At 37.9% G+C, this 27,635-nt stretch overlaps 1 protein-coding gene across 1 annotated transcript; it reads right to left on the bottom strand.

Annotated features, from left to right (window-relative positions):
• Nucleotides 1-385: 385 nt before the first annotated feature.
• On the bottom strand, nt 386-27,635 carry timp2a (TIMP metallopeptidase inhibitor 2a). Its single transcript, XM_082153023.1, has 5 exons — nt 27,243-27,635; nt 5,754-5,854; nt 5,564-5,675; nt 4,523-4,647; nt 386-2,763 (listed from the first exon to the last, which is right to left on the bottom strand). The coding sequence occupies exons 1-5, from the start codon at nt 27,358-27,360 to the stop codon at nt 2,566-2,568; spliced, it is 654 nt and encodes a 217-aa protein (XP_082009149.1). The 5' UTR covers nt 27,361-27,635; the 3' UTR covers nt 386-2,565.

The raw sequence follows: 27,635 nt of genomic DNA on the forward strand, positions 1-27,635 counted from the left end.
CCAAAGTGGACCTTGTGTTTATTTTATCTAGGACTTTGCGCTCACTATTCATTCCTGCCACATGAGGGCAGTATCTGATCATTAAAGTTTTGTGAATGTACATAGGCAGCACTTGTCAAATGTTCACCCTGATGGGCAAAAACATACTATACTAGCCAAGTTTCCACATTTCCACAACATCAATTAACAAAACAACTGTTGTATCTTTGTTGTTGTGTATGTATATGTATGTATGTATTTTTCCTGCACATATACATATATATATATATATATATATAAAATCAATTATGAATTTTTCAATTATATTACTTTACGATTAAATAATTCATAAACACACATGTATAAATACTCATAAACTTAAAAAAAAACTAATGGGACGAGCTGATGTAGTTTAATGTTTTATTTGGTAATACTGTATATTTATCCGTCAAGTGAACATCCACATGGGAATTACAAAAGCATCAAAGACATGCATAGTCTGGTTCTTCTACCACAACTTTTATCATGTGGTTCAGACACTAGGTCTCACATTCCTGCTCTTTTCAGCAAATCATAAAAGAGAAAGACAAAGACTGGTAAAAATGACACAATGATCATATAAATCAAAGGTAATAACACATTTAAAAAAAAAAAGTAGAAACGTGGAAACAAAAATCATTTAACTTACGCCATTAAAGTTCAATAACAATTAATACAAAGCAGTTTAAGTAGTTATAGCTCGATGCATATTAAACATTAACCTTGTAGATTTATATAGCCTATTCGTAAGAGTTCAAGCTTGTTTATGACAATGCTTCTGGTATGAAGAAAGAAGTGAGGATATTGAAACAAAAATCTTAATTTAAATTACACTTAAGCAAAAAAAAAAAAAAAAAGCTTCATACATTTATGCTGGAACACTGATAGCCAAAATAGAAAGGCATGAATAGAACGATTACCCATAAGAATGCTCCCTTTGTCAATACAAATGATCTCTGTGTTGATTTTATACAATGATTGTGATGCATTATATCGTCCAAATCGATCAACACTTTTATTGTTGCTTTCGTCAGTTCATCAGCGGTCTGTCTACTCCCTCTCTCTTTTTCTCTCTAACACTATGACCACATCGGGCCACATGGTTCAGCCTGACGAAGCGCCTAGCAACTAGTATTCAAACGCCTCACCCTCAGTCAATCACGTGACTTGGCAACGCCCAATCAGGGGACAGTTGCAACAACCCAACTCTGTGCCTTCTTCTCAAGCTGCCAATAAACTCCTGAGTTTATTGACATCACAGAAGGAAGGAACCCCGCTCTTTGCTTCCTCTTTCTCAGCGCATGCTATAGGCCTGTGTCTTTGCATGCCAATCCAATCAGCCTTGTTTTACTCTAGGGCAAAACGAAGGGTCTTCCCATTGCCATGGCAACTAAAGTCTTACATACCTCTTCGGGTATATAATCTAATGACACATAAAAGAACAATACGGAAGGTAAAAGAGCTCACTAGGATCTTAGATAACTGATGCTGTAATGCTTAAAGCTAAAGCATTTGCAAAACAAGAACGAAAGCATTGAAAATGAGAGTTACAAAAAAGAGGAGACAGTCCTCTTGGTTTTGTCTTTAAAAAGTGCAACAAGTTTAAATAGTATCATCACTGAACTATTAACGGAGGAATAAATGCATAAAACTGACACATCGTAGGTGTTTGAGACTAGTTAAAGGTTCAAAAAGGTAAACAAACATACTAAAAAAACAAATTAGGGATGATTGATTCATAAATGTGCATAAAAAAAATCGAATTAGAGGAACTTATTGTATATTGCTAATTAATTATGAACTGTCGTCAGAATAATAGATGTTAACATAGTTATTCCTTCATTTTTCATATATATATATGAAGGATGCACCATGAAACGATGATGAAAAGCAGTGGAGGTGAAATGAAGAACAGCTTCATATACAACAGTTCAACATTCAATAATTTGGTCAGCAGCAAAATTTTGTTTCCATCACAAATTCATGTCTAACGACATCGACTTTGGTCTTTAATTTTTGTTTTTTTTCCCAAACCCCAGCTGTCTTAAGTTCTTTCCAGGTCCCTGCACATCTTTGAACTATCTGGGAAGTCCCGCCTCACCATTTATCTGAGTGGACCAATTGGCATGGCTTTGGGAAATTACACTGCCTTCAAAAGTAATACTTTCACTACCACCCCGGGTGGGTTTGGACCAGAATACCAGAAATTGAAAATGCGAAATGAGCTGAGAGACTGCAGTTTTGGGAGATTGTGGAGATTGTTCAGTCCTTTTTGCAGAGAGAAACCTAAGCGCTGTTTTGGGGGGCAGAAAGTGCTCTCGTTTTAAAGATTGTCCCTCACACGATGCCTTGGGTGGGGTCGTTACTTTCGCTCCATTCTATCTCATGTTGCGATATCTAATGAAGACTGTACACTAATCTAGCCTTAAGATGTTTAAATTTCAATTTGGTAAAGTTTTGTCTTTATGTCGATATTAACTTACACCTTATCTATGATATTTGTAAGAATCTCAGATTGGGTGATGTGGAGAGGGAGAGAGAGATACTTTAAGGGTCTTCTACGTCCAGAAACTCTTTCTTGGGTGGCGCGACTCCACGGTACCAGGCGCAGGAGCCGTCTCCTCTCTTGATGCAGGCATAGTGGTCGGACTGGCGGCCGTGAATTATCTTCTCCGTCACCCAGTCTGTCCACAGACACTCTTCTGGGGCATTGATCTCGCATGGGAAGGTCGCACAGCGTGTGATCTGGGTGTAGCAAAAACAATGTTTGTTAACAGGGTGTGATACTGAAAAGTATTTTTTAACCAAAGTATGTTAGGTTGGCTTTGAGTTGCTTAAATATAAGCTACATTTTATTATTAAATATTAGCTACAGTAAGTAGGTGCTTAGGGACTCAACTCAGGAGTACACCCTAAAGTCTCTATAAGTGCGTTTTTGCTTACTTCTGGGATATTCTACACAATTTTGTAGTATAAATAGTGCAAGTAGTGTGTTAAAAAACAGATGATGTACTAAAGGTAACAGCAATGCATCAGGTGTGTTTTAAAAACTTTTTTGCCCAAAAATATAAACAAAAATGTTACTATAAGTGTGTATTTCTTTCACTTTTTTTTTTGTCCAACAGGTGAAAATCAAAAGCTTGATCCGCTTCAACAAGCTGCAAAATTTGGGGTAAAATTTCTGCCCATAGCATGAACAGTGCAGGACAAGTTACACCTATTTCATCTAACTTATTCTTGTGTAACTCAAGGTATAAAAGTTTAAAAAGCTTTGAGGTTTGAAGATTTAAAGGCTGGATGGATGGATGGATGAACAGATATATATATATAGAAAAATGGATAGATAGATACCGATAGATAGATAGATAGATAGATAGATAGATAGATAGATAGATAGATAGATAGATAGATAGAATGTTAGATACAATGGATGGATGGAATGATGATATGATGGATGGATGGATGGATGGATGGATGGATGGATGGATGATAGATGGAGTGATAGATAGATAGATAGATAGATAGATGGAATGTTAGATACAATGGATGGATGGATAGATGATGGATGGATGGATGATAGATGGAGTGATAGATACAATGCATGGATGGAATGATATGATGGATGATAGACAAATAGACGAATGGATGGAGTGAGTGATGGATGGATATAGATAGATACAATGGATGGATGGATAGACAAATTAATGGAGTGATAGATAGATAGATAGATAGATAGATAGATAGATAGATAGATAGATAGATGGAATGTTAGATACAATGCATGGATGGAATGATATGATGGATGATAGATAAATAGACGAATGGATGGAGTGAGTGATGGATGGATATAGATAGATACAATGGATGGATGGATAGATAGACAAATTAATGGAGTGATAGATAGATAGATAGATAGATAGATAGATAGATAGATAGATAGATAGATAGATGGAATGTTAGATACAATGGATGGATGGATAGATGAATAGATGATGGATGGAGTGATAGATACAATGCATGGATGGAATGATATGATGGATGATAGATAAATAGACGAATGGATGGAGTGAGTGATGGATGGATATAGATAGATACAATGGATGGATGGATAGATAGACAAATTAATGGAGTGATAGATGGATAGATAGATAGAATGTTAGATACCGGTACAATGCATGGATGAAATGATATGATGGATGATAGATAAATAGATGAATGGATGGAGTGAGTGATGGATGGATATAGATAGATACAATGGATGGATGGAATGATAGATACAATGGATGGATAGATAGACAAATTAATGGAGTGATAGATGGATAGATTCCTCCTTCTGTCATTCTAATTCAATTCAACTTCCTGTGAGTCATGACCAATTCAATTCAGATTAAACCCATGAATTGAAACACAGCCAGTTCTTCCAATTCCGAATTTTACACAACCCTGGTTTACAGCATGTTTGACAGTAATGATTATTATTTGTCCACAGGAGAAATACACTCGCCTTGCAGTCACACCCCATCTGGTAGCGCTGACTGAGGCTCTTCTTCTGGGTGGCACTCATGGATTCCCAAGGCATGATGAGATCACACAGAGTCACGTGCATCTTGCCGTTGACCTCCGCCTTGCCTGGAAACACAATGTGCAGACAAAACAATCTTGAACCATCTACGTACATCTGATAGTCACGGGCACAGTGAGGCCCAACAGACAAAATAACAGCACACAAGAACACGATAACAAGTTGCCACGTTTACCAAATGTTGTTTTGTTCAGGAATAAACTGTACACCCCTGTTAGTCATCTATTGTGCTGTCCCACGTTATGGAGGTCACTGCAGAGTCAAAGCCTAAATTTGGTGAAAAACACTACATGCAAAAAGCTTGTGAACCCTGACGGTGGACCGCGGACTTCGCAGAATGGGAGGGGACATGCAACGACATAAACAACCTCAAGATGGTTTCTATTTTTGCTCAAAGCAAAGGTCTCTAAAAGTCTGCTCTGGTTCAACCTGAAACCTGGGTAGTTTCTGCTCTGTGTGGAGGAGAGAGTGTGTGCCTTGAAAACACAACCTCAGCAGTTACTCCGCACTACAGGATCAGCTCTCTCATTATTTTACCTCCCCTCCTCCTCTAAAACTTCAGCTTTAAAGGCAATTGCTACCCTCCACAGACCTCTGCCTTGTCAACTCTGTAATTTGGGCTCTGCTGGAATGATCCGAGATGGGGAAACCAGAAGTTGTCTGTGTTCATCTTTTGACGTTCTTTTATATTCTGTGTTTTTTCCCTTCAGAGTTGCCTGCTCAGCAAGTTCATTAGAGAGAAGAGAAGAGTATTGAAACCAAGCTGTAAATTCAGCACACTGTACATCACTAAGTCACGGTTTGTAAACTTCTGTCCAGTTTGAAAAAGGATCACCTTGAGTGGAGCGTGTGCCAACTGGCAAGTGCTTTGCTGTGAAGGCTGTAACCAATAGCGTTTTGTGGTTAAACTGCACATTTATTTGACCAAAAAACAAGAGCTGCAGAAAAATAACAAGCTTTTACCTGAGATGAGGTACTCCTTTTTGCCGTTAGTGTCCAAATTCGTCACCCCACACACTGCAGATGAGGGTGCGGTGAAGATCACGTCAATGTGGTGGTCTGGGCCTTTGAACATCTGAAAGAGAACAACAGATCCTCTTTCAATTCAATGCAATTTCATTGTAAAAAGACAGCCGTCATCTTCATCCCTTACCTTGATCTGCTTGATCTCATATTGGATCCGCTTGATAGGGTTCCCATAAATATCATTCCCAGAATCCACCTCTTTTTTCCCAACCACCTTGGCCCTGATTACTGCAGGGAAAAGAATAATAAAAAGGTAAATTTCATGAATTAATAATTGCATGGATTATTCGTGTTAAAACGCACAGGAGAACTTCTCATGAAAAATACTACCTAATTCACAACACTTGCGTATGCACATGAATTTGTTCTTAACCTAATTAATGAACAGTAGTGAATCATCCTCAAAAACGGGAAAAAAATATCCCTCTGTACACATCTGTGTCTTTATATCACTGTAAAAATTGTTGTTCCAACTTAAAAAATTAAGTGTTCAAGCTGCTTTAAAATATTAAGTTTAGTCAACTTGAAATGTGAAGTTCTGACAACTTGAATATTGTCTGGTTACCAATATTTTTTTAAATATATTATTTTGTGTTCAACAGAAGAAAGAAACTCATTCAGGTTTAGAACAACATGAGGGTGAGTAAATGATGACAATTATTATTTTTGGGTGAACTATCCCTTTAAGAAAACCCATTTCCAAAGTTTGAAACCACAGTCAACAACTAAATTAAGTTCAGCCAAAGAATCATTTTTTGATTGTGGAATCTTCTCAATGTTTTTCCACCGCTACTTGGACTCAGTAGAATATACAAACTACAGCAAAAGGCCTGTAGAGATTCTGTAGCATCATCATGAAAAGATGAAAAGGCACATGACTCTTGTACTGTACTTTCTCCATGCCACCTCTCATCTGAGGCCTTGTCTAAACACCATGGAGCGATCACTCTCATATAAAGAGAGTCATGCCCCCAAACCCAAATCCCATTTCCTGAAAGTTGAGCGTTTGCAGCTGTCCAGCTTCTCTGTAGCTCTCTTTGTCAGGTCAGCCAACATGCGGCAGAGACGCCTCTCCTAAAGAAGCTGACACATGACAACCTTGCGCTGACTCATTCAATCTCTTGCCTTTTATACTCACCCTTATTTTCCTTAATCATTTTTAGATGGCTGTTATTTTTTCACTAAAGTACTGCACGGAAACATAGCATGGAAGTTACGGGGACAAAAATAAGCATCTCAACCACTACCACACGAAAGCCCTTTACTCTCCACAAACTTCTTCCCTGTCCTCCTCATACAGACTTACTCTTCTCATAGATTTACTTTGACAGAAGTGTACACAGAGCTGCAAACCTTCTAACATAAACTGTGCAGCACATTTATACAAACTTTGCTGCTTAAACTAGTGTATCACATTTTTATACAATGATTTCATGCTTTATTGTTTGCGATAAGCTGTAATAATTTCTATTTGACATATTTTATCCGTTAAATGTAGGCTTACTGAGATTTCAAGGAGGGGTCTACGAATGGACTGTACATTTATAGATTTAAGCCCCATTCACACCAAGAACGATAACTATATTAGCATCCACATCAACGCATGATAATGTTCTGTTTGTTATGAGTGCGAGCTGCAGTTTTGTCGTCTGCCACTTTAAATGCTCAAGCTATTTAAAGCAGGATGGATTCTGATTGGCTCTCTGTGTTTTTGTCATTCATCAGCTGAAAAAATAAATAAATAAAAAAGAATTCACATTGAAAGTGATTACAACGATATCGTTCCTCTGGGCCGTTATCTTTATAGTTGTGATGTGGACTCTGCTATTTTTTGTTTTGTTGAAACTATATCTTTATTGTTATCTATCGTCCTTGGCGTGAATGGGCTTTATGATTTCTGTCATTAATGAGGTCAACCGGAATACATTCTATTTGTTATTGATGGACAGGGGGGGGGGGGGGGGAAACTACACGAGAAGTTGATCATTAATCAAAGATCATGAGAGATTTCTGATTGATGTGTGTGACAAAATCCTCGGGCTAAAGGCCATTCATACCAAGGGCGATAACTATAACGATAACTAAATTAGCATAGCACACCAGCGGACGATATTGTTCCGTTTTTTTCGAAACACGTGCTTGTCTGCCGCTTTAAATGCTCAAGCTTGTTATAGTACGACTGATTCTGATTGGCTGTCAGTGTTTTTATCGTTCATCAGCTGGATAAAATCGTTCTAAAAATGATTCCAAGTATATTGTTTCTCTGTGCCGTTATTGTTATAGTTGTGGTGTGAACTCTGCTATTCTTTAATATTGAGAACGATTTTCAGAACTATATATTTATCGTTATCTTTATAGTTATCTTCCATGATGTGAACGTCCAAAACAACACTGGACCCTATTGACTTCTTGTATTACATTATTGTATGGACAAAAAAAAAAACTCTGATCAAAATGTCTTCTTTTGTGCAACCCAAAAAGTCATACAGGTTTGGAACGATGTGAGGGAGAGAAAATTAATTTTCATTTTTGGGTAAACTATCCCTGTAAGCCTTTGGGTGTCTTTGCATGTATTTGTAAAGAACTATGTATGCAATCATCGGCTATTATTGCAAATCACTGATTGGGTGATTAGGTAATTTTGAAAGGATGTACTTTGCAATAATGACCAGATGAATATGCATTTTCCCACTAAAAAAAATAAAAAAATAAAAAAATAAAAAAATAAAAAAATAAAATAAAAAAATAAAATAAATAAAATAAATAAAATAAATAAAATAAATAAAATAAATAAAATAAATAAATAAAATAAATAAAATAAATAAAATAAATAAAATAAATAAAATAAATAAAATAAAATAAAATAAAATAAAATAAATGGACATGAAGTATTGATATTAATAACAATAATGAGTATTTAACTAATCACAGTAAATGATATTGGTTGCCTTGGACAATGGTCAGTTCAGCTGTCATTATACAAAAATATCTGACTGAATGCTGTGATTTGACCAATTAGATTCAAGTAATCCAGAGAGCTGTGTAATACAACAAACTATCAAACCAGGTGCCATTTATTTTAAAGAAATATAGCACATACACAGGCTTATATAGCACATACACAGACTTCAAGCAAAACATTTAAAAGAAATTTGTTTGTTTTTTACATTATAGAACAATAAATATTCTATTCAAGTATAGACACTTACTAGTTGTTAAATGTTAGTGGAAACCTTTGTATATGAATGATTTTATGTTTAATGTTATGTTTATATTAATGCATTCTATGATTTACATGACATACCTAAATTCTATTTAATCCAAATACGAAACACACTTCACCAATGGGCTGTGAAATGTACTGCTTATAAGCTATAAAATGAAGTTGTTGTTGTTTACCTGTTGGTCTTGTCTACATTTGCCTAGGAAACCAATGAGGAAGCAATTACAGGCTAATGTCCACCTCAAGGCTAAACTTGTCTCAGTAAACGGGTTGATCACTTCGCTGCTTGGCAAACTGTTTATTAAGTTGTCCAGAAATATACTGGAAGTCACACTTTTTGCGATGTATTCACCCAAAAATAACCAGTCCTTTCCCCATGTCCACAGTGTAGCCATTTGGTGACCTAAAATGAGGAACAGTGTCAATATGCAACATTTATTTGTGTTTGCAGTGCCTCTGGCAAGAACAAGAAAGGGGAACAGATATTTTAAGTCTCTAGGGTATTTCATGTGAAAGTCAGATGCCCATTGCACAAAATCAACCGACTTCACAGAGTTCTGTTACCCTTTTTTAATGCATGGTCTACTGGAGTTGTTCTCTACAGTTCATTAAAAATAAGTGATGACCCAACACAGAAGCAAACCCATATTTAATGTGTTTTATTTTCTATTGTTTAAAACTTTCTTGGATGAAGGGAATGTCACACAACCTGCCCATGTTGGCTTCTACCAACCCTGCTGGAAAGACCAGCTTAGACCAGCATGAATTGGTCTTTTATGCAAGTTAGTTCAGGTTTGGTGCTGGTGTAGCTGGTGGACAATCATAACTATGCTGTTTACCATCAAAACTTACTGATGAAGTCAGTCTTGTCAGTTAAGATGGTTAAGAAGCCTGGTGGGGATCCCAGCATCCAAAACACAACGTAGGTATTTTTAGCAGAGATACTGAAAAGTCTGGTCACTACATTCACTTTAGCAATAACTGAACACATTTGACCTAATATGCAAAGATAAGCATATTTAAATTTATTTAAATATTACTTTAGCAAGAAATGGGTTTTGAGTGATTTAAAAAGTTTGATTGGGCGTACAACTTTGATGTCAGTAACAAAAATATATTAAGCCTTTTCATCTCCCTTTTAAAAGGTAAAGCCTATTTATTGTTTATATTCTAACTATTCACAATCAGTTGCATTTTATTATTCACTTCATCATTGTTTTTTTCATACTGTCTGCATCTTTTTCAGAACGGATGTGAATCAGCGACCCATTTTTGAGCAAATGGAAATCCTACTCCTGTTCAGTTGATTGGAAATACACCCAAAGAGAACTTATGAGTGTCTGAAAGCTGTCCCGTTGACTGAACCCAGGAAAAACAAAAACAGCTCTAAAAAAGGAGAAAAGATTTACTGCGCACAGTTTCGTGTTAATCAGCTGCAGATGAAAATGAATTGAGACAGCTTCTCAAGTAGGCCTTCATCCGCAGCAGCTGTCTTGTAAAGCCGACCTCCAATTACAGCTGCTGAAGTTACGGCCTACCCAAAGCAATAACACCTCCTCTGCTCCAGTCAGAAAAAAACATATTCAAAGAGTTCTGAAGCATTAACATATTAGCCAGGGCTGCTCCTCCTTAACCCCACCCTGTCCTTTCATAAACAGGCAGTCTTTCCGTAGCATCGATTTGCTTTGCCAGCTGTTTGGATCTGCTGTGTATTTTGTTAGGACAGCTTGTTTCAATCGAGGTATGCTCAGGAACATTTCTGCAAAACTACTTATACAAATGGAGCACAGTTTATGAGACAAACTGGATTTTACAAGTTGAATTAGACTCGCTGCTTAAACTCTCAGGGCTAATTGAGGTTAAAGGGATAGTTCACGCAAAATTGAAAAATCTGTCATCATTTACTCATGTTGTTCCAAACCCATTTTACTTTTTGGTTACTCTTATTTCAATGGTCCACTTTAGACATTCTCCTTACTATAAGTAACTTTGCAACTACATGTCAACTAACTCTCATTAGAGTATTAGTAGACTGTAGTAGACTGTTTAGGGGTATGGGTTAGTGTTCTGGTTAGTAGAATGAGTTGCAAGTTGCAAAGTTACTTCTACTCAGTAGAATGTCTTTTGGAGGAGCATTACAATAAAGTGTTATAATTCATTACATTTACATTTATATAGCGCTTTTCTCGGCACTCAAAGCGCTATACATAGTAGGGGGGAATCTCCTCAACCACCACCAATGTGCAGCATCCACTTGGATGATGCGACGGCAGCCATATTGCGCCAGAACACCCACCACACACCAGCTTACTGGTGGAGAGGAGACAGTGATGAAGCCAATCGGTATATGGGGATGATTAGGAGGCCGTGATGGACAGAGGCCACTGGGCAAATTTGGCACCCCTACTCTTTCGAAAGACATCCTGGGATTTTTAATGACCACAGAGAGTCAGGACCTCAGTTTTACGTCTCATCCGAAGGACGGATTTTATGGAAGGTATTAATCAGACAGTCTACTAATACTCTGTTAGTTTACACAAAGCTGCAAAGTCACTTCTAGTTAGTAGAATGTCTAAAGTGGCCAATCGAAATATAAGTATTACTGACTTTATTTTCTTCCGTGGAACCAAAAAGTAAACGTTTTGAAGGATGTTACTGCTGCTCTCTTCCATATAATGAAAGTGGATGGGGACCAGGTGCCATCCAGCTCCAAAAAAAAAAAAGAAGCATGATGAATCCATCAAAGTGAAAATATTGCTTGTCTGCAATGGACACCATTCATTTTAATGATATAGAAAAGAGGAGCTTGGGTAAAAATATGTCCTTTTGTGCTCCAGGGAAAATCAAACGTGTTCTGAAAAGACATGAGGGTGAGTAATGATGACAGAACTTCTCCAAATGTGAGGATGAAAAATAGATGAATGATATCACAGGACAGTCAGAGATAGAAATGGAAAAACACACAAAGTGTGACTGTTGCAGTTTTTGAGCCACTTGCTCACCATGGAAAATATGAGCCCGGGGATATAGGATGCAGGGACATAAAATAACTAGAAAAAGGAAAACGCACACACATACACACACTTACAGCCATTATTATACACCCATGGGCTCACTTTATGGGCTGGAATAGACGCAAATATGAAGGGTTCATTGCTCTTAAAGTTAACGATAGCCCCCTCCCTCCTCCTGTCCAAGTTGCATGCTTTTCTGTGTACGTCAAGGCTTCTTGTGTTTATCCGGGGAACCTGAGCTATAGGGCACGCTAACACCGTGCCAGCTTGTCGCCAGAAGATCAGTATAGTCTTATTCTAAAACCAATTTATTGTTGTTCCATTGTTAATGTAAGCCAAGCTAAGAGCTGTTTTGCACTTAAAATTCCAGATGCCTAAAACCGTTTTGAGGGCAAGGAGGCCTCGCTTCTCCTGGTGAAGTAATCAAGCAAGTCGTCATAGGATTCTGGGAGCATCCTGCAGTGAGGAGCAGAAACACAGTGGCAAACACACTGGACTCTGAAGACGTCACTCATCGAGAGAGAGAGCATTCTGTTATCAACATCACGAGACTGGGGAGGATCACCCAGGGGTGTGGCTGACCCAAAAGGGCTGTCTGCTAATCCAATAGAAATCAATAAAAAATTTCACTAATGTTGGGGATATTTTGGGGATATTTAATTTAAATTTATCAATCAATAAATTCCTCTTGAAACAAACTTTGTTGTATTATTTTAATTTAATACTGTGAAGCTGCTTTGATACAATCTGTATTGTGAAAAGCGCTATACAAATAAACTTGACTTGACTTGACTAATGGATTATTGGCTATTTAAGTGTCACATGTAGAAGAGTCGTGGTCGAGAACCTATCAAGGGATAGTTCTGTTTAAAATGAAAATTCTGTCATTGTTTGCTTACCCTTCTGTTATTCAAAACTATGGCTTTCTGGTAACACTTTATTTTGATGGTTCCCTTTAGACATTCTGTTGACCAGTCAACTAACTCTCATTAGTGTATTAGTTGAGTATTAGTAGACTGTTAGGGGTAGGGTTGGTTAGAAGAATAAGGGGTTATAGGGTTAGTAGAGTAAGTTTACATGAAGTTGCAAAGTTACTTCTTGTCAGTAGATTGCCTGTTGGGGAGCATCACAATAAAGTGTTAGCAGACAGTATACTAATACTCTAATGAGAGCGTTCACACTGCAGGGCTTAATGCTCAATTCCGATTTTTTGAAAAAATTCGATTTTTTTGCAAGGCCGTTCACATTTCCAATTAAATGCGACCTTTTGTGATCTCCTGTGTGAACGTGAAATGACCCAGAAATGACCCGCATGCGCAGAAGAGTACTCAACGCTCAACGACGTCACTTGTTGTTTGCGGAAGTAGCTAAACTTTAACTGTGATTCTCTCACACACACACACACACACACACACACACACACACACACACGAGCGTGCGCAGCGACCGTTACACAAGAGCCAGACAGCAGCCGCTGACCTATCTAATATCAGATTCAGCACAAATAAGTTAACATAACGTATATATAATGGCCGTGGGCTTTATTTTTATTTTTTTTTATTAACGGGCTCGTCGAGGTCGACCCGTTCGGCAGATTTACCTCAGCTCGACGAATATGCAGTCCGTTTTCAAACCGACGACTACTTCAACGCAGAATTATGACGTTTTTCGCGTATCAATGACGTGCGGGTCGGATACATGCGGATACATGCGACCTGGCCGTTCAGACTGAAGTCGCATTTCAAAAGATCGGATATGTATCGGATTTGGGACCACATACCCAAGTGGCCTGGGTCGCATTTGAAAAGATCAGATCTGTGTCGTTCAGACTGTCATGAAAAGATCAGATACAGGTCGCATAGGGGCAAAAAAATCGGAATTGGGTCGTTTCAGCCTGCAGTGTGAACGTAGCCTTTGTTGACACGTAGATGCAACGTCTCTTATAGTCAACAGAATGTCTACAGGGGACCATCAAAATAATGTGTAACCGACTTTCTTCTGCAGAACACACAAAAAAAGTGTTGTTTATTTGTCCATAAAATGAAAGTTATTGGGGTCCTTTGTTGCTTTAAACCTCATTGACCTTCAATGAATGGACAAAAACATTCTTCAAAAAATCTTTTCTGTTTTGCAGAAAAAATGTAAAGTCATACAAGTTTGGAGCGACAATCATCTTCAATTACTGATTTGTATTTACATAAATAAATAAAAACTTTAAATTAAATGCAGTTTGTCCCCGGGATTCCTCACACTCAACACAAACAAATCATTAATTGCATATATTATATAGGCCTATATATTATTTTTTTTATTTTTTTTCAACATGTCCAGATGCTCACCCCCAGATATAATGCGACTACTCCAATCTCATCTAAAACTTCAAAGCTTGTCTAGATATTTTATATCAGGTCAGTCTGATGTTTTTGTGCTGATGATATTTATCCTATAAAATATATTACCAATATTTCTTCAGTGAATGGTGAAAGGTAGGTTTCCGTGAGAGTCACCTGTAGCTGTTGTAGTCAGTTGTTCCCATTGTGTTTATCAAGATTTTTTGTGATTTAATAATTCAAGCATCAGCAGGGAATTATATCTCACAGTTCAAATGGAGTGATGTTCTGTCGTGTCTGTCTTCAGCTTTATTCCCACTGCTTCATTTTTCCTGCCTGACCCACATTCCTGTTGCCCGATAATCAAGCATATCCCACAACGCCTGCTCCATCCATAGATGACTTACACACTCTTACATATGCACATATCATAATCAAAATGTCATAGTTTCCATGAAAACATACCCACCACAAATACTAGCCACATCCTGAGTTTCCGTATGCCTGCACAGCTTTTAGCAATCATGACCAGCTCGGAGCCCAGGCAGACCACTGCACCAAAACTCCCAAACTCCTCTTCCACTCCTACCTTTACAGACAGCACTCGCTGACTTTACTGAAGGCCACAACAACCAGAATATACTCCACCTCACAGGTATCAAACACAACATTATTTTAAGGATTACAAAGGCCATTTGGTTGTTTTTACCTTTGAAAACCCCCCCCCCTAAAAGACAGACCTCAAAACTTCCCTAAAAAAGCATATAACACACATACATACACACACACACACACACACACATATATATATATATATATGTATATGTGTATGTGTTATAGCCTATATACTTTTTTTCCTCTATGATAAAATTCTTCCAAGCATGCGACATAAATTAAAAAAAATTAGCTAATTGTGAAATTCTTACCACGCATTATACATTATAATAATTAACAAAAGATCCAATGAGAAGGAAAATATATGCTTTACAAAATATTTAAACTAAATGAATATGGAAAGACCACATGGCAAGTAATTGTGTAAACTGGATCTCTTACACCACAGCGGTAAAAACTGAGCTGGAGAATGGAGCTGTTCTCCTTCCACTCTGGATACTCTCTGCCTGTGGTTTCTTTGAACTCATTTCTTTCTTTTTGAACTCCTGACACAATTCCTCACTGTAATAGAGAACAACAGTTGGGTTACGGAAGTTAAAATCCCATTCATTTTCTCCATATAGGAACTGCTTTTTAACGATAATGTATAAACCTTCTAGGAGCTCTGAGGTTGTTAAGCGATAGCATATGCTCCTCTAGAGGATTTTGGATTTATTTATTTATTTTTTAAACTTTTTTTTTTTTTATTCCACGGCTGAAAATCATGAAAAGAGTAATTGTACACTTTAGAACATATTTTCTGTATATTTTTTACAATTTATTTTTAAAAATAAATTACTATAAATCAATAGATTTATATTGTACCATAATTTTTTATTCAATTTCAGATTACGTCATTCACAGTGTTTGTAAGTATTTTAGAGTCCTTCCTAAAATAACTTAAATACAATTTTCATTGCTTAGAACCTATATTGAGTAAATTTTTTAAATATGAAGAAAATGAACAGGGAAATACTTCTGGATTTTTAAAGGGGATTTAAAGCAATAGTTCACCCAAAAATGAAAATTCGGTCATTATTTACTCTCCCGTCATTCAAAACCCATACTGTATGGTCACTGCGAACTGTATCAACTTACAGACCCTTTCCAAAAAATTTGAATATCATGGAAAAGTTTATTTATTTCCATAATTCCATTCAAAACGTTAAACTTCCATAGATTATAGATTCAGGGCCCACAACTTAAACGATTTCAAGTATTTAGTTGTTTATTTGTGCATAATTTGGGCTTCCAGCTCATAAACCCCACGAAAACAGGATTTCAAAAAATTAGAATATTACATGAAATCACACAGTAATTACACAGTGATACCATGGTCATTGAACCAGGTTTTGGTTATTTTGGCAGTGTGGGCAGGTGCAAATCCTGCTGGAAAATGAAGGAAGCATGAAGTGCTCTGAAAATGTCCTGGTAGACGGCTGTGTTGACTCTGGATTTAATAAAGCACAGTGGACCAAAGTCCTCTTTTCTGATGAGAGCAAATTTTGCATCTCATTTGGAAACCAAGGTCCCAGAGTCTGGAGGAAGAATGGAGAGGCACACAATCCAAGATGCTTGAAGTCCAGTGTGAAGTTTCCACAGTCTGTGTTGGTTTGGGGAGCCATGTCATCGGCTGGTGTTGCTCCACTGTGCTGTCCACTCAACGCAGCCGTCTACCAGGACATTTTCAGAGCACTTCATGCTTCCTTCAGCAGACAAGCTTTATAGAGATGCTGACTTCATTTTCCAGCAGGATTTGCACCTGCCCACACTGCCAAAAGAACCAAAACCTGGTTCAATGACCATGGTATCACTGTGTAATTACTGTGTGATTTCATATAATATTCAACAAATTTTAAATCCTGTTTTCGTGGGTTTAATGAGCTGGAAGCCCAAATTATGTACAAATAAACAACTAAATACTTGAAATCGTTTAAGTTGTGGGCCCTGAATCTATAATCTATGGAAGTTTAACGTTTTATGGAAAAACATTTTTTGGAAAGGGTCTGTATATAGATGTCTATGAAGACTATTTAATAACGAACAGCAATTACACTGGCTGCCTCCGAAAGCTTAAAAATGCTGCCTTCGGAGGCTGCACACCAAGGTAGGTCCAAATCCGATGTTAGCTTCACTCCCTGGCTCCTGAAATACCTTCATCTGATCAATTTTTGAAGGCAGCATAGATGTGTCCTTTTCTGACTTTGACATCCCACAATCCTGAACGTTCCATTCTGTGATAGTTGAGCTAAAAAATAAAGATGGCGTCTAAAAGTTGCATTGGTGGTCAGTTTGTGTGGAAATGACACGTCACATGACCATTCATGCACACTGGGCATGCCTCTCTTATTTAACACACCTGATTCAGATCATCTGCTCCATGAACTGAAAGGTGCAATATGTAATATTGACAGCTAGCGGTTAAACTGGGCACTGGAGTCAAAATATTGGAGAGAGTTGTTTCCCCCACTCTCTCCTCAGACTCAACGCTCACGCGGGTTGCCAGATTGAGGACACACAACAGGAACGAGCATAATTGACACAATTCACTGTGTTTGCGCCAACCCGGGGTGTCAAAATACTATTGGGTAAATGGGCAGTGGGCGGAGTCACACAGACCAAAACAAACACTTAGAACAACTTAGCATGTTTCCTAAATATCATCAGACATTAAATGGTATTTTAATGGTTTCGTACAGTTAAAATATTACAACCCCATTTCCAGAAAAGTTGGGACATTTTGTAAAATGCATTAAAAAACATAATCTGTGATTTAATACTCTTGAACTTTTTTTTACTGACAAAAATAGAAAAGATTCCCAAAGTTTTCACTGACCAACATAATTGTCTTTTGTAAGTATAAACAAATTTTTTTTATATATCGTTTTTTTGGGTGATTTTCCTTTTATTGTGACAGGACAGTAGAAAGATGACAGGAAACAAGGTGGGAGAGAGACGGGGGATGGGATCGGGAAAGGTCCACGAGCCGGGACTCGAACTCGGGCCGCCCGAGCGCAAAGGCGCTACATGTCGGCGCACTGACCACTAAGCCATTGGCACTGACACAAATTTTGATTTTGATGGCTGCAACACACTTCAGAAAAGTTGGGACAGAGGCTAAATAAAATAAAATAAAATTATAGAATGTCCAAGTTAAACTCTTTTGCAACAGTCCAAAATGAGCAGGTGAACTGGTAATAGGTGAGGATGTAAAAGGAGCGTCTTTGCAAGCAAAGATGGGTCATGGCTACCACTTTGAGCCAAATTTCATGAGAGAATTGTCAAACAATTCAAAAATCACATTTCTCAATGCAAGATTGCAAAGAATTTATGTCTTTCACCATCTACCATAAATAATATTGTGAAAAGATTCATAGAATCCAGAGAAATCTCAGTCTGTGTGGGGCAAGGTAGGAGACCTCCGTTGAATGTGCATGACCTTTGAGCCCTCAGGTGGCACTGCATGAGAAACCATCATGCTACTGTGTTACATATAGCCACATGTGCTCATGAGTACTTTGGAAAACTGTTTTCACTGAACACAGTCTGACACTGCATCAAGAAATGCAACTCAAATCTCTGTTACACAAGGAGAAAGCTATACATCTGTTCAATGCAGAGATGCTGCCCAGTTCACTGGGCCCGAGCTCATCTCAGATGGTGTGTGCAGTGGTCAGATGAGTCCATGTCTCAGCTTGTTTTTGGAAATTGAGTTCTCAGTCCCAAAGATGAAAGGGACCATCCAGAATTTCATCAGCAACAGGTGCAAAAGCAAACATTTGTCATGGTATGGGGGGGTGCATCAGTGCAAACGGTATGAGTGACTAACATTTGTATGGTACCATTGTACCACTGACATGGAGGCATATATTTGGATTGTACAGAGACATGAACTGCCATCAAGATGACATATTTCCAGGGAAGCAAGACAATAGGGGCTGTCGCACCGGATCGTTCTAGGAACTAGCCATAAGGGTGGTTCCCCGAGAACGAATGGTTCCCATAGGAACATTTTCCTGGTTGCATTCGCACCGCCAGTAGGAACTCTGAGGTGACGTAAGCCGCGCTTGTTGTTGTGACCTATTTTGACGGCGCTGAGAACGCCAGAACCTGAGCACAGTGCTCGCATTCTCCATGTTCATTAGTTTACGATCTGTCTAACAGTCCTGTCTAATGCGTTTTTAGATAGAACTGTTATACATAAGTAGACAGTAATGAAAAGTTATTAGCGTATGGTTTCGCTTGGACCCCTCAAAGTCCTACTCTGAAGTAGGAGCTAAATTAGTTCCTCCAAAAGGAGTTCCTAGAACTAAAATCATTCCTAGTTCCTGCTGTGCGAACACGCCAAAAACCGGGAACTACTGCCAATAGTTCTAGGAACTATGAAAAGGTTCCTCCGGTGTGAAAGACCCTAATGTGCCAGGCCTCATTCTGCTTGTGCTACAACAGAGTGGTTTCGGAGACACCATAGAGAGGATGTGGATATTGAATTATTGTCCCTTATTGAAAATGTATGACCCATCATGAAAAGGAGAATCAGACAACGACGACCACGGACTGTTGAGCAGATGTCTTATATCAGGTGAGATTGAGTAAAAATTACAAAACTGCAACAATTAGTATTCTCAATTAAAAAGTGTAATTAAAAGAAAAAGTGACGTGCCTCTGGCCCGACTTTTTAGGAGTGTGTTGCAACAAAATCTAAATTTGTTTATATTCTAAAAAATACAATTAAGTTGATCAGTGAAAAACATTGGAAATCTTTTCTTTGTACTTTTGTCGGTTAAATAAAGGTTCAAGAGAATGAACAAATAACAGATTCTTGATTTGATTGCATTTTACAAAATGTCCCATCTTTTCTGGAAACGGGGTTTGTACATCACCTTGAACTGAGCGTGTCAGATATGGAGGACACAGCATTTGTTGGATTCACGTGCATCATCATAATTGTTGCTTGTACAAGAAAGCCAGTGCAAATGTTCTTAGATTCTGAGGTTTACCAACATGGAAAAGGTCAGAATTGGACAACTGATGGTTGGATGCTGCCCACTGCTTCAGGCCTGGGTATATAAACAGGCAGAGCGGGCATGGCAGGATGTGGAGAAAGGCTGGTTTGTGTGAGGTTTGCTGACTGCATTTAAATGCCATTCATTTCCCATTTTATCAAAATACATATGGGGAAAGATTTCACATTTGGAAGTTTTTTGTCAGATATTTCCAGCATTTGCTGTGAGGAGGAGCAACCACACAAGAGGGAAGATCGTCTGACATGAAGCTTTCAAAAGTCACATCCTCACTACAGTCTGACGTAAACTGCAGCATGCTGTGTGTGACCCAAAATATGAGGTTCAGGTAAACAAACGTGACGCACAAGGTGATTGCAAATCGTGGGACGGTGGGAGGTTGAAGATTTCCTGGAACTGACTTGCATATTTAAATATTTTTAGCTATCTAACTATCTGTTTTTGATAACTGCTCTTCTCTTTCTTTATGACCAAGAGAAAAAAGTGCTTGGCCATACAAACAACGCTCAATGCTGTTTTACCTTTAGTAAATTCAAAGAAAAGCAGTGTGAGTTCTTCTGTTTATTGCTTCTGTCTGGGACTATTAAATGTGGCAATGAGCTTTATCATATTTTACTGAGCCAGGGAAGAAGGTGACAGTTTTCAGAGAAGATCAGATGAGATCTTTATACCGCGTAGCAGGTGGAACTGATTGGTTTGGTTATGACATTAAAGCAGCAATTTTCTAGTTGAGAACAAGGTATGTTTGAATTGAATAAGCAAGCTAATAACCCTGTTCTCTTGGGACACATCATTGAATCTGTACAGATGTATGTTCATAATAGTACAGAAGAAACAAATGTTATACTTAAAACAAAAAAAGTGTCAAAAGTTTGCTAAAATGCTCACTAATGGCGCTTTTCCACTACACAGTACCAGCTCGCCTCGACTCGACTCAGCTCGGCTCGGCTCGGCTCGCTTTTCGCTCCGTTTTCCATTGCAGATAGTACCTCCACAATAGTACCAGGTCGTCATAGCGACGCCGCAGGAAACTGCCGTGACTTAATCTTTTACGCGAGACGCGCGAGACACACCCGCTACCCACACACACAGGACAATGGAGGAAATCGAGTGTATGCTGTTTTTGGATGTTTTTGTTTTTGTTTTTGCTGTTTTTTATTCAGGATACTCCGTCTGGCGCGTGCAATGATGACGCAGTGAATAGTGACGATTCTCTCTGACCAATCAGCAGTCTGCCTTGTTTTCACGTCACATTTTAGTATCGCCTCAGCTCGCTTAGAACCTCGCCGGAGGTGGTACGAAAAAAAGTACCTGGAAGCAGGTACAGGTACAACTTTTACATAGTGGAAAACCAAACAGAGCCGAGTCGAGTCGAGTCGAGGCGAGCTGGTACTGTGTAGTGGAAAAGCGCCATAATATACAGGTTCTTTATTGACATTTAAGATTCCATGAAGAATTCATGAAACTTTTCCATTGCACAAATGCTAATAAAAAAAAAAATGCTTATTTTAAAAATTGTTCACTGAAACCCACAATTCTTTACGTTACATTGGTTAACTTAATTTTACAGCAAAATGTATGGTTTATGGAAGTATGAATTACAATTTACACTTTAAATTTGTCATATTTAGTTTATATTTATATTAATTTTACAGTTAATAATTGTAAAATTATGTTTTTTGTGAGAAAAAAAACATCTTATAATTTACTGTGAAAAACTGTCACTGTGACGCATCAGATTATAAATCAAACAAAATAACATGTAATTTACTAGAGCGTCTGACAAAATATTATTTGCTGAAGTCTATTTAAAATGCTTAATTAATTTGAATGAACTATTTAAAAAAATCAGTTTGAATGAATGATTCAATGACTCAATCATAAATACTTCACTTGTTTCATTACTGGATGAATCATCGTTTCTGAATAAACCTCTTGAATGAATGATTCAATGACAAATACATATTTTGAGAGTCTCTTGTCGCCACCTAGTGGCGTAACAATGTAATCAATACAATCGTTATTTGAAGTGCAGGATTACATTTAAATGGTGATTTGCTCTTTTTTGATTGCTTTAGTAGACATCAAGTGTTTATATCCAAACTATAAACTTTTATCCCAGTACTTGTGTTATAATTTGAATATTTGTCACACGGAAATAACAATACTGAGTGTGTGGTTGAAAAGTGTGTTTTATAGATAGCCTAAGTGCATTCGCTGAGTCAGCAGCAGCGCATAAATTTCAAAGGTTTATTAGACATGGATGAATCGTTGTCATTTAGGAATAAGATCATGCGGTCGTTTGAATCGAGATTGCAATCTTTTAACGATTAATCGTGCAGCTCTAGTGTCTCGTTTAGCTTTGTTCGTGAAACCCATTGTTGGCCAGTTCAGTCAGGTCTGTTCAAGTCAAGTTTAAGTCATTGTGTGGTTTTGTTTATTTGTATTTGTTCACGTTTGCTTTAATAAACTGTGCATGGGTTCGCAACTCTACTCTCCTTTGGTGGTCTTAACCATTAAAGGGATACTCCACTTTTTTTGGAAATAGGCTCATTTTACAACTCCCCCAGAGTTAAACAGTTGAGTTTTACCGTTTTCGAATCCATTCAGCCGAACTCCGGGTCTGGCGGTACCACTTTTAGCATAGCTTAGCATAGATCATTGAATCGGACAAGACCATTAGCATCTCTCTCAAAAAAATTACCAAAGAGTTTCGATATTTTTATGACTCTTCTGTAGTTACATCGTGTACTAAGACCGACGAAAAATGAAAAGTTGCGATTTTCTAGGCTGATATGGCTAGGAACTATACTCTCATTCCTGCGTAATAATCAAGAAACTTTGCTGCCGTACCATGAGTCCAGCAGGCGTAATGATATAACGCAGCGCCTGAAAATAGTCGAGTCTACCGAGCTGGGGACTATTTTCAGGCGCTGCGTCATATCATTACGCCTGCTGGACCCATGGTACGGCAGCAAAGTTTCTTGATTATTACGCAGGAATGAGAGTTCCAAACAAAATGTTTTATGTTATATGCGTTTAATCGATATGACAGCACTAGTCCGAATACATAGTATTCGAAAAAAAGTAGGCGAAAAGTACATGGATGACCTACTACTTCCGCCGTGATTCTGGAGTGTGCATTCGATGGACACTTTACTATCCCATGAGCCCACGTGAGAGGCTTTTTACGAATGGCAGTGAAGTGACGCAACTGATGCTGGTAGGTAACAGTAACAACATGGCAGATGTAGATTTGTATGCATTTGTATTGTAGTACGCGATTTCAGATGCAACGTTAGTCTCACTGCTCCTTTACATTATTGTTTCCTTGTTACTCTACATGAATGACCACCATTGTTTTAGTGAGCTCAAGTACTGCAGTCAAAAAAAGAAATCTTTGGTCCTACACTAAACCTTTTCAAAGGGCTACCTGTGAGAAATGTTTGTACATTTGGCATCCTCCACTGGTAATTCCTCTCTTTTTCCCCCCCCAATTTATAACTTCCCTCACCCTCCACCAAAGGAATCCTCACCACTTCTGTATTCAGGAATGTTCAGCACCACACCCCGGCCCGCTCTCTGACCCTTGTGACCCTTACAGTCTATACACCCTTGACGTGAAACCAGGCTCGTCACTAGACAGTTTGCCAAAAAGGATCAGGCTAGACTACGATTCCAGCCTGAGTGCATTTGAACAGATAAATATTTTGAGCAGATGACCACTATAATTGGGCCTTCAGTTGGGAAGTTTATACAGTATAAACAACCGTTGGTACACCAAAGAAAATGGGGCGGTTTAAATCCTCAAAGCCCGTAGAGTCAGCATGAAAAGTAACTCATTTTATCTGCATAAATTGACATTTCCATGTAAAACAGGATATGCAGTCTCTCAGTACCATATTAGCTATCAGTTGATATTGTAGAGTTTGTTTTATTTTTATTAGATTTTTAATTCATTTACTCTTTTTTTTTTTTACATTTAGATTACCTTAGCCATCATCTAACGCTCACTTAAAGTTAATCTTTAGCCAATCTAAAAAAAATTAATATTGATTTTTCATACTGTACATTATAATGTTGTGATCCCTAAATTCACTTGTGGTATTTAAAATGACTGATTTTAGTTTTTAGTATTTTATTTATAGTTTAATTAGACAAAATTGAATAGAATTTCAATATCGACCCTGTTGTTGGCTATAGCATGAACATAATCATTGGCTTATCTGTTTCTATATTTGTAATATTGATGCACCCCTAATGTTCAGTGTAGGTCAAGACTTGATTTTATCCATCAGTAACTGATTAAAGTTTATGAAAAACAGTTTTTATTTTGAATTACATGCACACATGAATCATTCACAGTAAGATCAGGAATGTGCACTAAAAAACTTGAGAGGGTTGATTTAGATTTCATGTTGACTTATCACAGGTTCTACTGGCTGGTAAGAAAAACAAATCAGATTCATTCCTACTATCTTTTTCAGTCGTTCTGCGGGCAAACAAATATTTTGAGCTTTGGAATGCATCCTGGACAACAGACTTTAAAAGCTCAAGGGGGAAAAAAATCTAGTGGCACAGCTCATGTTACAGTTTTCAATCTTGAGACAATCCTGTCACTGTTCAGACTCTCTAAAAGCATGTTGTGCTCGTCTATGACTCAATAACAGTGAACTGCTAGGTAAATAATGGGGCTGTGTCACTCCCATAGGGAACGGAAGACTGGATCCACATGACTAAGGCTAAGATTTTTATGTATGACACGTAGAAACCTTATTAATACCAAATACAGATTCAAAAAGATGGCAAAAACACTTACAGACCGCAAAGGGCAAATAACCACATTTTTGGATATTTTATTAATATGCAGACATCCCGTTCTGTCATGAAATACGAGCACTAAATTAATTTCCGGCTAATAGCCTGTTCATTTCCACTGCAAGTCAGGAAAGACGCAAACCTCACGGAACAGCCACTAAAGTTAACTTTTCACAAATAGATGGAAAAAATCCTTCTCCCTTGATCCAAGAAACACTGGTTCAAAGCCAGTGAGCTGAGGCAAGGGCGTGCAGTGCAGCCAAAGAGTGCGCTTTTCTCACTGTTTGAAGAATGCCATGCATATTTCTTAAAGGTCCTTGACTTTCATTGCTTTTTCCTCATCTTTCGGCCAGATGTCGGATGCATGCTCTCCGATGGTTTCTGCAGGTTCAAATCAAATTGTAAGCCCTCTAAAGCACTTTAAAAGAGTGTACATTTGTCTTATCTTCTATTAGCAGCATAAGACAGGGCTTGGGTTCTGTTCCAGCGGCGGGCACACCTAGATAATCATTTATGGACAACTCTTGAATTAAGCGTGAACTGGGAGGGAAAGCCCCAGTGGGATGCAAAACATTCTTGCAATTTTTTATGTCTCCATCTGAGAGAAATATGGATAGAGACCAGTTGCACAGGAAATCAAGGCCTTAGTCAGTAGCACTCCTGTCCTCCCGTTCTCTTTTCTATACTTCATTCTCTCCCTCAATTTTTCATCTTTATTATTATTTTTGAAGACAAAAATATCTAAATGTGCTCACTAAGATGCACTTAGTGACACACTAGTCAGGGCAAAACAATAAGATGGTCCAGAGTCAGTGTGAGAGAGTTTTGTACCAGTCTCTTACCCTTCAATTTTTAAAATAAAGGTTCTTATATAAAATATAGTTCCATGAAGAACCTTTAACATCCACGGAACTTTTACATACAACAAAAGTTTAATACGCTTGGTTTTCTTTATAGTGGAAAAAGATTTTTAGATTCACTGTTCACTGAAAGGTTCTTTGGGGAACCATAAATGGTTCTTCTATGGACTCACTGTGAAAATCCCATTCTGAAACCTTTATTTTTAAGAGTGCTATCGTGCATTAAGTTATTTGATATATGCAAACGTAAACACGTGGCTTTGTGTGATGTAAGCTATCTAGCTGACTGACACGGATCGGATGTGGTTGGAAGTATCAGTTAAAATGGGCTGAAATTAATAATTAATGATCATTTTCATATAGAGTCACATGATAGTTGTGAAGTTTTCCATAGTTATCACAAATGTAATTGTAGATGTTTTGTTTTAAAGTATTTCTAGACATTTTTATAAAGAAAATACATATGAGTCACACTAGCAGATGATTTGGAGGCTTGCAGCTAGACAGTGAATCACTGTAAATCTACAGGTCAATAAGAATAGTGTGAATGTATCATGCTGTTTGGGTTTCAGTCTTTTACCAGCAGACATCAGTGTCACCTTCACAATTGTTGTTCTGCAAAACAACATCTCACCATCATTTTCCCATGCAACAGACAAATACTTTGTCTTATTTTGTATCCTAAATGTTTTGGCTCTGTGTATTCAGGGCAGCTGAAAGCTTTCTGTGAAACTCAGACATAATGAGTTGTTTTTGAGGAATGAAATAGAGAAGCCAGATATAAATAGATATAAACAGGCCACAAAACGTCATTCAGCTCAAGCTCCAGGACTGTATGTGTGTGCCGAAGATAACAGACCAACAGCCAGAACACTTTATCTACGGTTATCCTGGGCACTAAATAATAGAACAGAAGCATAAGATGGAATAATGGAGCAATTCCAATAGGGTCCTCGCACCATCTGTGCTCAGGCCCTAAAAAACACTCATGGGATGAAAAACACATCCAGGTACAAGTACAACCAAAAAATGTGCATGAACTGATTCAGTGCAGTTCAGATGCACAGCTTGTTTAATGCTGCACAGATACTGCATAAATGCATCTACACAGGAATTATTTTATGATGTTATGAAATTGTGAAAATGGAATAACTGAAATTAGGAAAATATAAATATCTGAATAAAAATGTATTATAAAGAATTATAAGTAAATATATATATATATATATATATTTTTAAATAAATATTCAATATAATTCTGAAGCTGAATTTCATTCACACAGAAGTAAAGTGGCATAAGAGCTGCCTCTGACACTAAGGTCAGAGGTGGGTCAGAGTTTGCATGTTTTAGTACTGCTTTTATGTGGCATTCTTGTGTGTGTAGAGGTTTACTTAAATATCTAGCTCTGATCCACCTCAGCCCCTGTGCTTGTGATGATGCATTCATCAACAAAGCAGCATCAGAGCAGAGAGAACTTTGTTGTTGTCATGACAGAGGATATATTTCATTAATCATGGATAGTTTCAGGTTTCTATCTTCATAATTACTTTGCATTTACGCAGCATTAAACAATAGGCAATACGTGCAGGCTTTGCGGTGTAAAGACGCCTTAACTTTAATGCTGATCAATTCGCTATAGTAACAATTTTGCATTGTGACGTAGCACCGTTTAGATTGTTGACACGCACTTACCAACATCAGCATTGCAGAACGCCTGTTGAGGATGAACGGGGGAACAACTGCACGCTTCTGCGATCTCTCCCACCCGAAACAGTACCAGCACCACAAGTGTGCCAATACAGCTCTTCATCTTTGCTTCACTTTAATATCTGACAGCAAATGTAGAGGCAGGTAGACGATCTCCTGCAATGACAACAATGATCCAGTCCCTCACACAGCCGAAAAGTACAATGTCCACCGCCGTTCAAGATGCCCACACGCTGAGTTTTAGTATGACTATTGCTGTTAAATTCCTCAGAGACGAACGGGCTTGTTGGTAATAAAGGAAGTGCACTGCTGCTCTATCTAATGGTCTTTCCAGGCTTCTTTCTTTTCCACTGCCTTCTATGGGTGTGTTCTCATGGA

The sequence above is a fragment of the Leuciscus leuciscus genome (genome assembly GCF_965113295.1).
Source record: "Leuciscus leuciscus genome assembly, chromosome: 21".
NCBI lineage: Eukaryota > Metazoa > Chordata > Actinopteri > Cypriniformes > Leuciscidae > Leuciscus > Leuciscus leuciscus.

Excerpts from the sequence above, each read along its gene's own strand:
- timp2a (XM_082153023.1), bottom strand. The coding sequence starts at position 27,360 with ATGAAGAGCTGTATTGGCACACTTGTGGTGCTGGTACTGTTTCGGGTG. Across the intron at positions 4,648-5,563 it reads AAAGGAGTACCTCATCTCAG|GCAAGGCGGAGGTCAACGGC; the intron begins GTAAAAGCTTGT and ends TTGTGTTTCCAG. Across the intron at positions 2,764-4,522 it reads AGATGGGGTGTGACTGCAAG|ATCACACGCTGTGCGACCTT; the intron begins GCGAGTGTATTT and ends TGCTACACCCAG.